The sequence below is a fragment of the Giraffa tippelskirchi genome, chromosome 2, assembly GCF_054371585.1.
Source record: "Giraffa tippelskirchi isolate mGirTip1 chromosome 2, T2T-mGirTip1v1.2.pri, whole genome shotgun sequence".
NCBI lineage: Eukaryota > Metazoa > Chordata > Mammalia > Artiodactyla > Giraffidae > Giraffa > Giraffa tippelskirchi.
This window is the reverse complement of record NC_137276.1, coordinates 27773149-27787584: the sequence shown is the minus strand read 5'-3', so window position 1 is coordinate 27787584 and position 14436 is coordinate 27773149. Positions and strand designations below refer to the sequence as shown.

At 41.0% G+C, this 14436-nt stretch overlaps 1 protein-coding gene across 50 annotated transcripts in view; it reads left to right on the top strand.

Annotated features, from left to right (window-relative positions):
- GBF1 (golgi brefeldin A resistant guanine nucleotide exchange factor 1) overlaps positions 1-14436 on the top strand; it is a 120207-nt gene that overhangs the window by 81984 nt on the left and 23787 nt on the right. For all 50 annotated transcript variants that reach the window (XM_081545575.1, XM_081545541.1, XM_081545663.1 and 47 more), the window contains exons 4-7: positions 7632-7763; positions 12604-12722; positions 13262-13370; positions 13878-13938. In XM_081545575.1, coding sequence (XP_081401701.1) covers positions 7632-7763; positions 12604-12722; positions 13262-13370; positions 13878-13938 — 421 coding nt within the window. The remainder of the gene's footprint in view (positions 1-7631; positions 7764-12603; positions 12723-13261; positions 13371-13877; positions 13939-14436) is intronic.

Sequence of the window (14436 nt, the reverse complement as noted above, 5' to 3'; positions counted from 1 at the left end):
TCACTGGAAAAGACCCTGATGCTGGGAAAGATTGAAGGTGGGAGGAGAAGGGACCACAGGGGATGAGATGGTTGGATGGCATCACCGACTCAATGGACGTGAGTTTGAGTAAACTCTGGGAGTTGGTGATGGACAGGGAGGCCTGGCATGCTGCAGTCCATGGGGTTGCAAAGAGTCAGACACAACTGAGCGACTGAACTGAACTGATAGATGATTAACAATGTTGTGATAGTTTCAGGTGGACTGCAGAGAGACTCAGCCATAAATACACATGTATCTATTCTCTCCCAAACTCCCCTCCCATCCAAACTGCCACATAACATTGAGCAGAGTTTGATGTGCTATACAGTAGGTCCTTGTTAGTTATTCATTTAAAATATAAGAGTGTGTACATGTCTATCCCAGACTCCCTAACTATCTCTTCCCCCCATCCTTTCTTCTTGGTGACCATAAGTTCATTCTCTAAGTCTCTAGAGTTTCTTTCTGTTTTGTAAGTAAGTTCATTTGTGTCATGTCATTTTAGAGTCCACATATAAGGGATGTTATACAATATTTTTTCTTCTCTGTCTGACTTACTTCACTCAGTATGACAATCTCTAGGTTCATCCATGTTGCTGCAAATGGCATTATTTCATTCTTTTTAATGGCTGAGTGATATTCCAATGCATATATGTACCGCATCTTCTTTATCCATTCCTCTGTGGATGGACATTTAGGTTATGTCTTGTCTTGGCTTTTGTAAACAGTGCTGCTGTGAACATAGGGGTGCATGTATCTCTTTAAGTTATAGTTTTATCAGGGTATATGAGGAATGGGATTGCTGGATCATAAAACTCTATTTTTAGTTTTTGAGGGACTTCCATACTGTTCTCCATAATGGCTGCACCAATTTACATTCTCACAAACAGTGTAGGGGGGTTCCCTTTTCTTCACAACCTCTCTAGTCTTTATTATTTGTAGACTTTTTAAAGATGGGCATTCTGACTGGTATGATGTGGTACCTCATTGTATTTTTGATTTGCATTTCTGTAAGTAGCAGTGATGAACATCTTTTCGTGTGCCTATTGGCCATCTGTATGTCTTCTTTGAAGGTATCTGTTTAGGTCTCCTGCCCATTTTTCAATGGGGTTGTTTGTTTCTTTGTTATTTAATTATAGGTCTTGTTTGTATATTTTGGAAATTAAGTCCTTGTCAGGTGCATCACTTGTAAATATTTCCTTCCAGCCCGTAGATTGTTTTTTCCTTCCATTTATGGTTTCCTTTGCTGTGTGAAAGCTTGTACGTTTAATTAGGACCCATTTGTTTATTTTTTCTTTTGTTTCTATTGCCTTGGGAGATGGATCTAGGAAAACATTGGTATGATTTTTGTCAGAGAATGTTTTGCCTATGTTATCTTCTAGGACTTTTATGGTGTTTTAAGTCTTTAAGCTATTTTTTAGTTTATTTTTGTGTATGGTGTGAGGCTGTGTTTTAGCTTCATTGATTTACATGTGGCTGTCCAATTTCTCCAACTGTTTGCTAAAGAAACTGTCTTTTCCCCATTGTATATTCTTTTTCCTTGTCAAAGATTTATTGTCCATAAGTGTATGAGTATATTTCTGGGCTTTCTATGCTGTTACATTGATTAATATATCTGTATTTCTACCAACAGTAAGCTATCTTGAGTACTGTTAGCTTTGTAGTATTCTGTGAAGTCTGGGAGGGTTATGTCTCCTGCTTTGTTCTTTTCCCCCAGGACTGCTTTCACAATTCTGGATCTTTTATAATTCCATATAAATTTTAGTTCTGTGAAAAATATCCTGGGTATTTTGATAGGTATTGCATTTAATCTATAGATTGCTAAGGCCAATTGAATTTTGACAAAGGTGCAAAGACAACTCAATGAAGAAAGGATTTTTTTTTTTCCAACAAATGCTGTTGGGACAACAGAACATGATATGCACAAAAAAAAAAGAAACACTTTCATCTGAAGCTCATCAGTCAGTCAGTTCAGTTGCTCAGTTGTGTCTGACTCTTTGCGACCCCATGAACCACAGCACACCAGGCCTCCCTGTCCATCACCAACTCCCGGAGTTTGCCCAGACCCATGTCCATTGAGTCGGTGATGCCATCCAACCATCTCATCCTCTGTCGTCCCCTTCTCCTCCCGCCTTCAATCTTTCCCAGCATCAATGTCTTTTCAAATGAGTCAGCCCTTTGCATAAGGTGGCCAAAGTATTGGAGTTTCAGCTTCACCATCAGTCCTTCCAATGCACACCCAGGACTGATCTCCTTTAGGATGGACGGGTTTGATCTCCTTGCAGTCCAAGGGACTCTCAAGAGTCTTCTCCAACACCACAGTTACAAAGCATCAATTCTTCGGTGCTCAGCTTACTTTATAGTCCAATTCTCACATCCCTACATGACTACTGAAAAAACCATAGCCTTGACTAGACGGACCTTCGTTGACAAAGTAATGTCTCTGCTTTTTAATATGCTGTCTAGGTTGGTCATAACTTTCCTTCCAATGAGCAAGCGTCTTCTAATTTCATGGCTGCAATCACCATCTGCAGTGATTTTGGAGCCCAAAGAAATAAAGTCAGCCACTGTTTCCACTGTTTCCCTATCTATTTGCCATGAAGTGATGGGACTGGATGCCATGATCTTTGTTTTCTGAATGTTGAGCTTTAAGCCAACTTTTTCACTCTCCTCTTTCACTTTCATCAAGAGGCTCTTTCGTCTTCTTCACTTTCTGCCGGAAAGATGGTGTCATCTGCATATCTGAAGTTATTAATATTTCTCCCGGCAATCTTGATTCCAGCTTGTGCTTCCTCCAGCCCAGCGTTTCTCATGATGTACTCTGCATAGAAGTTAAATCAGCAGGGTGACAATATACAGCCTTGACGGACTCCTTTTCCTATTTGGAACCAGTCTGTTGTTCCATGTCCAGTTCTAACTGTTGCTTCCTGGCCTGCATACAGATTTCTCAAGAGACAGGTCAGGTGGTCTGGTATTCCCATCTCTTTCAGAATTTTCCACAGTTTATTGTGATCCACACAGTCAAAGGCTTTGGCATAGTCAATAAAGCAGAAATAGATGTTTTTCTGGAACTCTCTTGATTTTTCAGTGATCTGTCGGATGTTGGCAATTTGATCTCTGGTTCCTCTGCCTTTTCTAAAACCAGCTTGAACATCTGGAAGTTCACGGTTCATGTATTGTTGAAGCCTGACCTGGAGAATTTTGAGCATTACTTTACTAGTGTGTGAGATGAGTGCATTTGTGGGGTGGTTTGAGCATTCTTTGGCATTGCCTTTCTTTGGGATTGGAATGAAAACTGACCTTTTCCAGTCCTGTGGCCACTGCTGAGTTTTCCAAATTTGCTGGCATATTGAGTGCAGCACTTTGACAGCATCATCTTTCAGGATTTGAAATAGCTCAACTGGAATTCCATCACCTCTTCTAGCTTTTTTCGTAGTGATGCTTCCTAAGGCCCACTTGACTTCACATTCTAGGATGTCTGGCTCTAGGTGAGTGATCACATCATCGTGATTATCTGGGTTGTGAAGATCTTTTTTGTACAGTTCTTCTGTGTATTCTTGCCACCTCTTCTTAATATCTTCTGCTTCTGTTAGGTCCATATCATTTTTGTCCTTTATTGATCCCATTTTTGCATGAAATGTTCTCTTGATATCTCTGATTTTCTTGAAGAGATCTCTAGTCTTTCCCATTCTATTGTTTTCCTCTATTTCTTTGCACTGATCACCGAGGAAGGCTTACTTATCTCTCCTTTCTGTTCTTTGGAACTCTGCATTCAAATGGGTATATCTTTCCTTTTCTCCTTTGCTTTTTGCTTCTCTTCTTTTCCCAGCTATTTGTAAGGCCTCCTCAGAGAGCAATCTTGCTATTTTGAATTTCTTTTTCTTGAGGATTGTCTTGCTCCCTGTCTCCTGTACAATGTCATGAACTTCTGTCCATAGTTCATCAGGCACTCTGTCTATCAGATCTAGTCCCTTAAATCTATTTCTCACTTCCACTGTATAATCGTTAGGGATTTGATTTAGGTCATACCTAAATAGTCTAGTGGTTTTCCCTACTTTCTTCAATTTAAGTCTGAATTTGGATCCAGAGTAGGCACTTGTTTAAGTCTCTAAGCTCAACAGTAAGGTAACAACACCATCAAAAAATGGGCAAAAGACTTGGACAGACAAATCATCAAATGGTGTTTGATGTCACTGGCCATTAGGGAAAGGCAAATTTAACCCACATTGAGATACCACTGCTTACTTACTAGGATGACTTAATAAAAGTACTGAAAATACCAAGCACTAGAGAAGCTGTGGAAAAATAAAAATCCACATTCCTAGTGGGAATGCAAAATGGTATAGGATTCTGGAAAAACAGTTTGGCAGTTTCTTATAAAACCAAACATATACTTATTCTTTCAGCCAGAAATCCTGCTCCTGGATATTTACCCCAGAGAGATGAAAACCAGTGTTCTTTACACAAAAACCTGTACCCAAATGTTTATAGCGGCTCTATGCATAATTGTCCCAAAATGGAGAAGCCCAATGTCGTTCAGCTAGTGAATGGACAAGCAAATTGTGGTAGAAACAGGCAATGAATACTACTTGGTAATAAAAAGGGAACAGACTATTGATTTAGGCAGCAGTTTAGACAAATCAGCCTGAAAAGGTTACATACTGTAGGATTCCATTTATATGACTTCTTTGGTAAAACTGTGGTAACAGAATAGATCACTGGTTCATGGAAGTTGGGGTAGGAGGGAGGGTGTGATCACATAGGGATAACAGAGGGAGTTTTCTGGGGTGATGAGACTGTTCTGTATTCCAACTGACATAGTGCTTACAGGGATCTATGTGTATGTTAAAACTCGTAGATATGTATACTAAAAAAGTCAATTTTACTATATGATAATTAAAATTAAAAAATATTTTTTAAGTACCAAAAGAATCTTAATATACAAATTTCAGCCTAGTTCACACCAAGAATGGCATCCACATGATGCAGCTGAATATCAGGCCCTGCCTTCTAAGACTGAGGTCTGAAGACATTGAGATTAGGTTTAAGGAAATGGCCACCTATGAATGCAGACCTGAATTCAGAAAAGCCCTTTCCTCTGTGGAAAGGCTAGACTGGCACGAGGGAGCCTATTTCTTCTCTCCCTGGGCTCTTCTAACCAATATTAGAAAAAATTTGTTACCGGAACTTGTTCTTTCGAAACCTTCAGTTGAAGCAGCCCTGCAGAGACAGATCACACTTCCATCAATTTCAAGCCTACTGAGAACAGTAGAGAAACTACTCTTTGGTACATTAAGTCATTTGGCTTTGGGAGCCCACACCCTATGTGTGTGTTAAAATTTATAGGACTCAAAGAGTCAGTTTTAACGAATTAAAAAAATTTAAAAACAAACAAGCAGAATGTACTTGGACCTGAAAGTGTCAAATGCTGGTTGTAAAATTGCCAACACCTTTGACTACAAAACAAATATAGGTATAGCAACTGGGTGAATGCTCAGAAAAATCTGTTCCCTATCCTACCTCTCAAAAGATTTTTTTTCCATTTAACAGTTTCATATCTCAAATATTCCCAACCTATTTTTTTAAATGACAAGCCAAATTGTATGTAATAGAGTTGTGTTCCTAAAGCAGCAGGACTAGATGACTTTAATTTTCTCAGTCTGCTTTTTAAAGGTATTTTATATATTTCAGTTTTTCCAAATATTTCTATTCTTTACATCTCAACCCTTCACCATCTTACACACACACACACACACAAAGGTTTTTCTCTAGGCTTTTTCTGCAGATTGTACATCTCTTGGTGGGGGTAGCGGGGGATGAGAAGCAGGTTTTATACAGCTGATGTGATCACTATACAGACAAGCTTGGAAAATGCTACCCAATCTGCCAATTAATTAAAGCATTAATCTGAGGAGCAGCCGGGCCAGGGAATGTTTACCCAGAGAGGGGCGTGGTAGGAATTGAGTGGGAAGCTCCCTGTATTTGCATGAAAATGGAGGTGCTTAGGAAACCCAGCTTCCTTTTGTCTCTAAAGGTGGGGCAGCCCTTATCCAGTCCCTAAGTCTTCTAGCCTGTTTAGGAATCCTTTTAGGAAGCTAGTGTCTGACATCTGTTAGCACTGTAGAAAAACAAAAATTAAACCCCAGGCATAGTAGGGTACTGAGCAAATCCAGTATAGAGTAGCTTCTTAGACCTGGAATGAAACCTAAATTCAGGAGTTTGTGCTGATAATTAAGTAGAATAGATGTAATCTTTTTTCAGGTTTTAGAACCATATGTGTAGGTTCAAATTCCAGCTCTGGTTCTTACTAGCTGTGTGATTTGGGGTCAGTCGTGTCTTGTCTGAGCCTTATTTTTTTCATCTGTAAAATAAAGATCATGAATTGCCTCATCATCTCCAGGTAGTTAGCCCTCTGCTTACTGTAGACTGAAAGAAGGCTGGAGAGTGATTAGGACCTTTTGGTCCAGTTCAGTAGCTCAGTGGTGTCTGACTCTTTGTGACCCTGTGGACTGCAGCACACCAGGCTTCCTTGTCCATTACCAACTCCCGGAGCTTGCTCAAACTCATATCCATCAAATTGGTGATGCCATCCAACCATCTCATCCTCTGTTGTCCCCTTCTCCTCCTGCCTTCAGTCTTTCCCAGCATCAGGGTCTTTCCCAATGAGTCAATCCTTTGCATCAGGTAGCCAAAGTATTGGCGTTTCAGCCTTAGCATCACTCCTTCCAAAAATATTCAAGACTGATTTCCTTTAAGATTGACTGGTTTGATCTCCTTGCAGTCTAAGGGATTCTCAAGAGTCTTCTCCAACACCACAGTTCAAAAGCATCAATTTTTTGGTGCTCAGCTTTCTTTATGGTCCAACTCTAACATCTGTACATGACTACTGGAAAAACCATAGCTTTGTCTAGACAGACCTTTGTTGGCAAAGTAATGTCCTGCTTTTTAATATGCTGTCTAGGTTGGCCATAGATTATATTAACTGCCTCCAACACAGCCTTTTGTTCTTTTTAAAATTATTTTTCAGCAAGGGACTATAAACCACAAGTTTCCCCCTCAACTTCCTGGGATGTACTGCATTTTTTATCTCTAAGAGAAGTGACCTTGATTATAACTACAAAAGACCTGAAGACAGCAGCTCATCCTGAGATCTCTTTGGCCATGTTGGCTGTACTCAAGATTTGGTTTACCTGTGTATCCCTAGGGAGGGTGCTGAAATGGACATGGGAAATTGACCCAGCTGTATTGATGATATTAAAGAATTACTGTTAATTTTTAAACCGTGGTTTAAAATATGTGTGTGTGTATGTATATGTATATTAAAAACATAAAATTTACCGTCTTAACCATTTTATTGTTAATTTTTAAACATGGCAATGATACTGTGGGGTTTTTTTTTTTTTTTTTAAGCTTTTTAATCTTTTAGAGGTACAAACTAAAAATTTTACAGATAAAACAACATAGTGTCTGGAGTTTGAGTCAAGATAATTCAGAAGGAGGATGATGGTCCCAGCAACTAAGAACTTTGCCTCACAGCACAGACAAAATGGCCTTTTTCTACGTTTAGTTTCTTTTAAGATGGCACCTCCTCATGCTCATTTCTTTTCTTACAGAACTCTCAGAAATTGAGCCCAATGTGTTCCTTCGTCCATTTCTGGAAGTAATTCGCTCTGAAGATACCACTGGCCCTATCACTGGACTTGCACTCACCTCTGTCAACAAGTTCTTGTCCTATGCGCTCATAGGTAAGCACTCAGGCTTTTTTGAGTGACCACACCCTTTCATTTCTTTGCCTTTCCCAGGGTGGTCAGGCTTTAGGCAATGAGCTGGTAATGCTGAAAAGTTTTCCCCCAAGTATCTGTTTCCTTGCAGAAAAGAAATAGGATTGTTTTTTGGCTACTCATCACACTAATTGATTGAGGTTGTACAGAGGGGAGTGAGAGGAGGTTTCCTTGGGACTACTGATTTCTTTGTGCTTTGGAGGCAGTTAAGGATATGATGCCCTTGGAGGTTTGATTTTAGTTTATCTTTATTTTTCAAGTGTAATGTATGGTTATTTTAAGAAGATAAATAATAAAGAGGTGACTACAAGAAAAGTTAATGGTCTCTCTCAATAGTCCTCATCCTTCTTTAGGTAAATGATGTTAACAGGAAGGTTTGAATATTTCTATACCTTTCCATACATTTATATAAATATATATAAAGTTCTACTTCTTTTTAATTAGTTTATTTTCTGTTTTTTAACTTTACAGCATTGTATTTGTTCTGCCACACATTGACATGAATCCACCATGGGTATACATGCTTTCCCCCTCCAAAACCCCCCTTCCATCTCCCTCCCCATCCCATCCCTCCAGGCCATCCCGGTGCACCAGCCGCGAGCACCCTGTATCATGCATTGAACTTGGACTCGCGAATCGCCTCACATATGATAATTTACATGCTTCCATGCCATTCTCCCATATCATTCCGCCCTCACCCTCTCCCAGAGTCCATAATACTGTTCTATTTATCTGTGTCTCTTTTGATGTCTCGTATACAGGGTTATCTTTACTGATTGACTAAATACCATATATATGTGCTAGTATACCGTATTGGTGTTTTTCTTTCTGGCTTACTTCACTCTGTATAATAGGTTCCAGTTTCATCCACCTAAAATTCTACTTCTTTTTAAAAAGAAATAAAAATAGAATTTTGTGCTAAATATTTTTTTTTCATTTAATAGTATTAAAACAGTGTACATAATATAATTATCTATCTGATTTATTCTTTTCCCTCCAATTTTATTGATATAATTGACATATAACATTGTATTAGTTTAAGATGTACAGTATAATGATTTGATATATGCATATGTTGCAAAATGATGATTACCATACTTAGTTAAGTCCATCACCTCACATTGCAACAAATTTTGTGTGTGTGATGAGAACTTTTAAGATCTGTTGTCTCAGCAGCTTTCAAACATACAATACAGCATTGTTAATTACAGTCATCATGCTGTACACTACATCCCCAGAACTTATTAATCTTACAACTGGAAGTTTGTATGTTCTTTTTTTATTTTAATAAAATATACGTAATATAAAATTTGCCATTTTAAAGTATATAATTCAGTGGCGTTAACTACATTCACAGTGTTGTACAGCCATCCCCATCGGTTTCTCAAACTTTTTCATCATACCAGACAAGAAATTCTAACCATTAAGTAATAATACACCATTTCCCCTGCCCCTCAGTCCCTGGTAAGATTTTTTTCTTTTTGGTAGCTGTATAATTTCTATAGTGTAGATATAACACAGTTCACTCAATCGTTCTCTTATTGGAGAATATTTAATATTTAGGTTGTTTCTGGGTTTTTTTTTAGAAAAGATTTATTATTTTTGGCTGTGCTGGGTGTTCCTTGCTGCGTGTGGGCTTTCTCTAGTTGTGGTGCCCAGACTACTCTCCGTTGTGGTGCACCAGCCTCTAACTGTGATGGCTTCTCTTGTTGGGGGGCAGAGGCTCTAGACACATGGGCACGCTGGCTCAGTAGTTGTGGCACACGGGCTTAGTTGCTCAGGGGCATGTGGAATCTTCCCAGACCAGGGATCAAATTCATTTCCCCTGCATCGATAGGCGATTCTTAACCACTAGCCCACCAGGGAAGCTCAAATTATTTCTTGTTTTGAGCCATTATCAATAATGTTGAAATAAGCTTCCTTGTTCACGTAGCTTTATTATAAAATTTCATTTTGTATGACAGATTCCTGTACTTGAAATTTGAATGTCTTCTCCTTTATTGAGTTGTCTTTGTTTTTCTGATTAGTTTGTAGGAGTTCTTTGTATAGTGAGGATATTAACCCATTGTCTATCATAGTGTTACAAATTTCTCTCAATCTAGCCCAAATATTTTATCCAGTCTATTGTTTATCTCTGAATTTGTTTATGGTGTATTTTTTTATTTCTTTTTAGTTGATTTTGTCACTCAGAATCCTGAATTCTTTTTCTCATATTGTCTGCCCATGTGCAATAGTGAGGAACATAAAACACAGGCAGCTGTCCTTGTTTCTAAGTAGGGAGACAGGAAAAGTGGAAGCTCAGGTAGCTAGCAAGAAAGGAAAATGACCTTCAGTTCAAAGCAAGAAAACCCTTTATCTTTTCTAGAAAATTGGATTTGTTTAGTTGAAGCATTCAGGATTGGGAGCAAATATGCTGGTGCCAGCTAGGTTCTGAATAGGGGCATCAGCTTCTCCAGGCACCCTGGTCCTAGCTTCATATTTCTCCTAAGCAAAAATCAGGCCCAGCAACTTAGAGCCTTACCCTGAGCACCACCTGCAGGTCATCTCTCTTCAAGGCCTCCAGTAGCTGCCCTCTGTGCCTTTTCCCTCTGCTCTTTTGTTAGTGTTTCTCTCTCGCCTTTCTTGGCTTGGCAGACAAGCTGGTCATTGGAGACCTCAGGCCAGCTGGTCACTGGAGTTTCCTGTGGTGGGAAAAGAGAATGCTGGAAGTGGTGATTGTAGTGGGTATGAGAAAAGGAACAGGAAGGAGTGTATGAAAGCCAGAAGGCAAAGGAGATGAGATTGGCAAATTTCCCTGCAGTCTTCTCCAGGGTGGCCAGGAAAGGAAGAGATTCTAAAGAAGAGGTCCTGGGGAAGATAAGGTCTGTTAAGTGAACCAATCTTTTGTTTAGGCTGCCCTTCTTGAAGGAACTGCCCTCCATCTCTCAATCCTGTGATGGAGGCTTCTAGGATTATTTTAGATCCTACTCCAAAGACCAGCCTTTTGTTTGGCCCCACACAGCTACCAGATCAGGATTTGTGCCTCTGATTGCCTGGCTTGTGAGGCCCTGCCTGTGGTTCTAAGGACCTGTCACTTGTACTTGCCTTTTTAGAAAATTAAGTTTGCTACTTCATTCAAGCTCAGAGGATAAGAGCTACAAAAAGATCAATAGAGCTTAAGCCATTTTAACTAGGGAGGTTACTGAAAGAGGGGAAGAAATAAACCCCCAGAAGTTTGTGAGGTGAGAGCAAGGCTGCCATTCACTAGGAGCTCTGAAACACCACACAGCACCAAAAAGGTCCTGGATTTTCTGAGCAAGGAAAGGTCCTTCTGTGGACTCTGTCCAGCAGGGCTGTGAGAGAGGACTCAGGCAACTGCCTTGAGAGTATAGGATTTTCTATATTGATTGGGAGAAACATGGAGAGTTGGGTAATAGAAGGAGCTGGGTCCTTCCTCTATTGTAGATCATGAAATTGGCTTCCTTCTGCATGACCTCTAAAGTAGCCATTCATGATACTGAGTAGAGGCATGAAGTAAATAGGACAACAAGAGTCTTTGACCAGGTATCAGAGACTAACCAGGACGGGAGAGAAAAATGAAAACCACTCACAATTGATGAACGTGTTCTGGCTCATTGTTGCAAGAGAAATGTTCTGGTTTCTCAGCCATCTCCTGAGCTTCAAATTCAGGAACTCCATTATTTTCAGGTACAAGGAAAGAGAATGATGAGAATTTCTTCTAATTCCTACACTTAAAAACTAGGAGGTTCTCTTACCTAACACCATGTCACCTCTAGAGCATTTTTCTCTGTCACTCACAAAGTTTTTGTCATATCCCTATCTTCTTTTTCCTATTTGTGCCCCCCAAGAACAATCCAGGCTGCTCTGGAGGACCCTTGTAAGCCTTGATGGAGGTCACTTCTTTGTCTACTCTTTATGGGTATTTAAATCATGAACGGGAGCAGTTTCCTCCTTGGCAACATTTGTGTTAGCTTCTACCCCAGTGCTGGTTGTCAGAGCTGGCATCTCCCTTCTTATTCACAGTTTAAGGTCTTCCTGCCTCCTACTTCCCAGTTAGCTAGCCTCCAGTCCTCTTCATTTAGTCCCCTATCACTCTTAGTTAAGGATTCGTGTCCATAACATACTGTTTTTAATAAGCATGAAACCAAAGCAGGAAGTGCTTTCTGATTTGCTGTAATGGATACCCACATCTTCATATTGGCAGCAGTGACTGTCCATTTTTTACCTGTACTCCCCTACCTCAGTTGCACCTGAATACTGCATTCCAAAAGCGATCAGATAGAGAGATGTGTTGAAAGAGAACACATGAAAAGAGAAAGGCCACAGCCTTGGCATTCAAAGCTCTGGCCCTCCCAGGCACTTGCTCTGGGCCAAAACCTCAAATTTCCAGGTCCTTCCTCTATCAAGTGAGTAGCTTTACACCAGTGATTCCGAAGTATGGTCCCCTGACCAGCAGCATTAACTTTACCTGGAATCTTGTTAGAAATGCAGATTCTCAGGCCCCATGCTAGACCTACTAAATCAAAAATTTGGGGTGTGGGCTAGCAGTTTTTATTTTTCACAAGCCCTCCAGATGATTCTGATATATGATTGAGAACCCCTTTTACACAGTAGCATTTGTGCTGAGATGGGCACAACATATATCAGCCAGTTATGGGCAAAAACTCAGGTAATTCAAGGAGCCATGGGTTAGAGAACTGAAGAGGAGAAAACTAAAGTCTCTCAAAATAGACCCTACACAGGACGTCTTGACTTTTTACCTCTCCTCTTCATATCCTTTCTTTTTTTTTCTTTGCTTGAGCAGATCCCACCCATGAGGGCACAGCAGAGGGCATGGAGAATATGGCAGATGCTGTCACCCATGCCCGTTTTGTGGGCACAGATCCTGCCAGCGATGAGGTTGTCCTCATGAAAATCCTTCAGGTAAATGGAGGGAAACAGCAACTAGGCTAATGGCCAGGAGCGAGTGCTTCCGGCTCTACTTACCGGAGCCTGCCAGCAATGTGAAGCTGTGTTTTGAGTCCACTGAGGCTTAGAGAGCTACTTTGTTTCCAAACAAGCTGCTCTGTACCCAAAGTAAAAGCTTTTTCTAAGGAAAATAATTAAAAGCTTTAAATTTGATATTGATATCAAATAACCGGAACCCTTAATACACTTGTACCTCTGGCAGACTGTATCTGTGCCATTCATCCGTTAGGTTTGTGGGCTAGGGCAGAAATGAGTGCTGAACTATGTTGGGGTCATATAACATAAAGACACAGCTCCTAAGATAAGCTCCTGGGAGACTTGACCACCAGCACCAAGCCGAAGCAAGGTCAGCATTCTTGCTAACCTCTTTCTCACTCCTGAGTGCTTCCATAGGACACGAGAGAAACAGGAGACACTTTCTCTCCCCTCACGTATACCCTTCTTCACCCAGCCTGCCTTGTTTATCATAGTGTCTCCTTTTTCTTTCCTGGTAGGTACTGCGGACTCTGTTGTTGACCCCAGTAGGTGCCCACCTAACCAATGAATCTGTGTGTGAGATTATGCAGTCTTGCTTCCGGATCTGCTTTGAAATGAGGCTCAGTGGTAGGTGCTTGAATACTGGGCCCTTCATCATTCCTAGGGGCAGTATCTGTGAGTATGAATATAGGATGCTGTCTCTGAACCCCAGAGAGATAGAAAACTCATGACTTCTCCATCACCTACCTTGTGGAGCCATAGGGATCTTGAAGTCTCTGTACTTGACAATTTGTTGTGTGGCTAGAAAAGACCTTAACTCTTTGTGTTAGGGCAGGAATTGGGCTAAATCGCAGACTGACTCAGCCCAGAACCAGATCTCCTTCCCTTGAGGTTTCTGGGATTGACACCAGCCTGCAACCCCTGAGAACATATCCTTGTGCCTTTTTTCCTGACTCAGTAGTGCCATCTAGTGGGTCAGTGAAGTTATAGCTTCCAAGCTGAGCTGGAGCTGGTTTTAATAAGTTTGGTATAATCCTTAGTAAACAAGGTTTGGAGGGGAGTCTGCTCTGAGAAGCCTCCTGATAATAGCACGGCAAGTAATGACACCTGTGTTATTTGTTTTTGCCTGTGCAGAGTTATTGAGAAAATCCGCAGAGCACACTCTCGTAGACATGGTGCAGCTGCTCTTCACAAGGTAAACCTGCTGCTGTTTGCTTCAGCCTGGCTACCCAGGCCTCTTGAGCCTGCCTGCTTCCACACAGCCACTTCAGGGACCTGGCCAACCCCACAGCCACATCAGAGGCTACTGAGATGGTGGATGGGAGTAGTTCTCTGGGCCCAGGGTTACCATGCAAGGGAGAAGGAGGAGGGAGCTGGCTTGGCCTCAGAGGGAAGCAGAGGGTTATTTGATCTAGGCTGACAGAACTTCTGCTTCCCAAACTTGTGTCAGTTTCTGTGCAGGTAGCAGCTGGGAAAGGAAACCCAGAGAGGAAGCCAAACTCAAGGAAGCCTGGAGCAGGTTGCTGAGCTCCCAGAGCTCAGTCCAGTTTCTGTGAGGAAGGACCAAGGCTAGGGTAACCAACAATCCTGGTTTGCCTAACTCTTCCCATTTGAGCACTGAAAGTCCCGCATCCACGCAATCCAAAACCGTTGGTTACCCTCATCAAGGCCCTCAACTTAGCCCTGAGGCGAG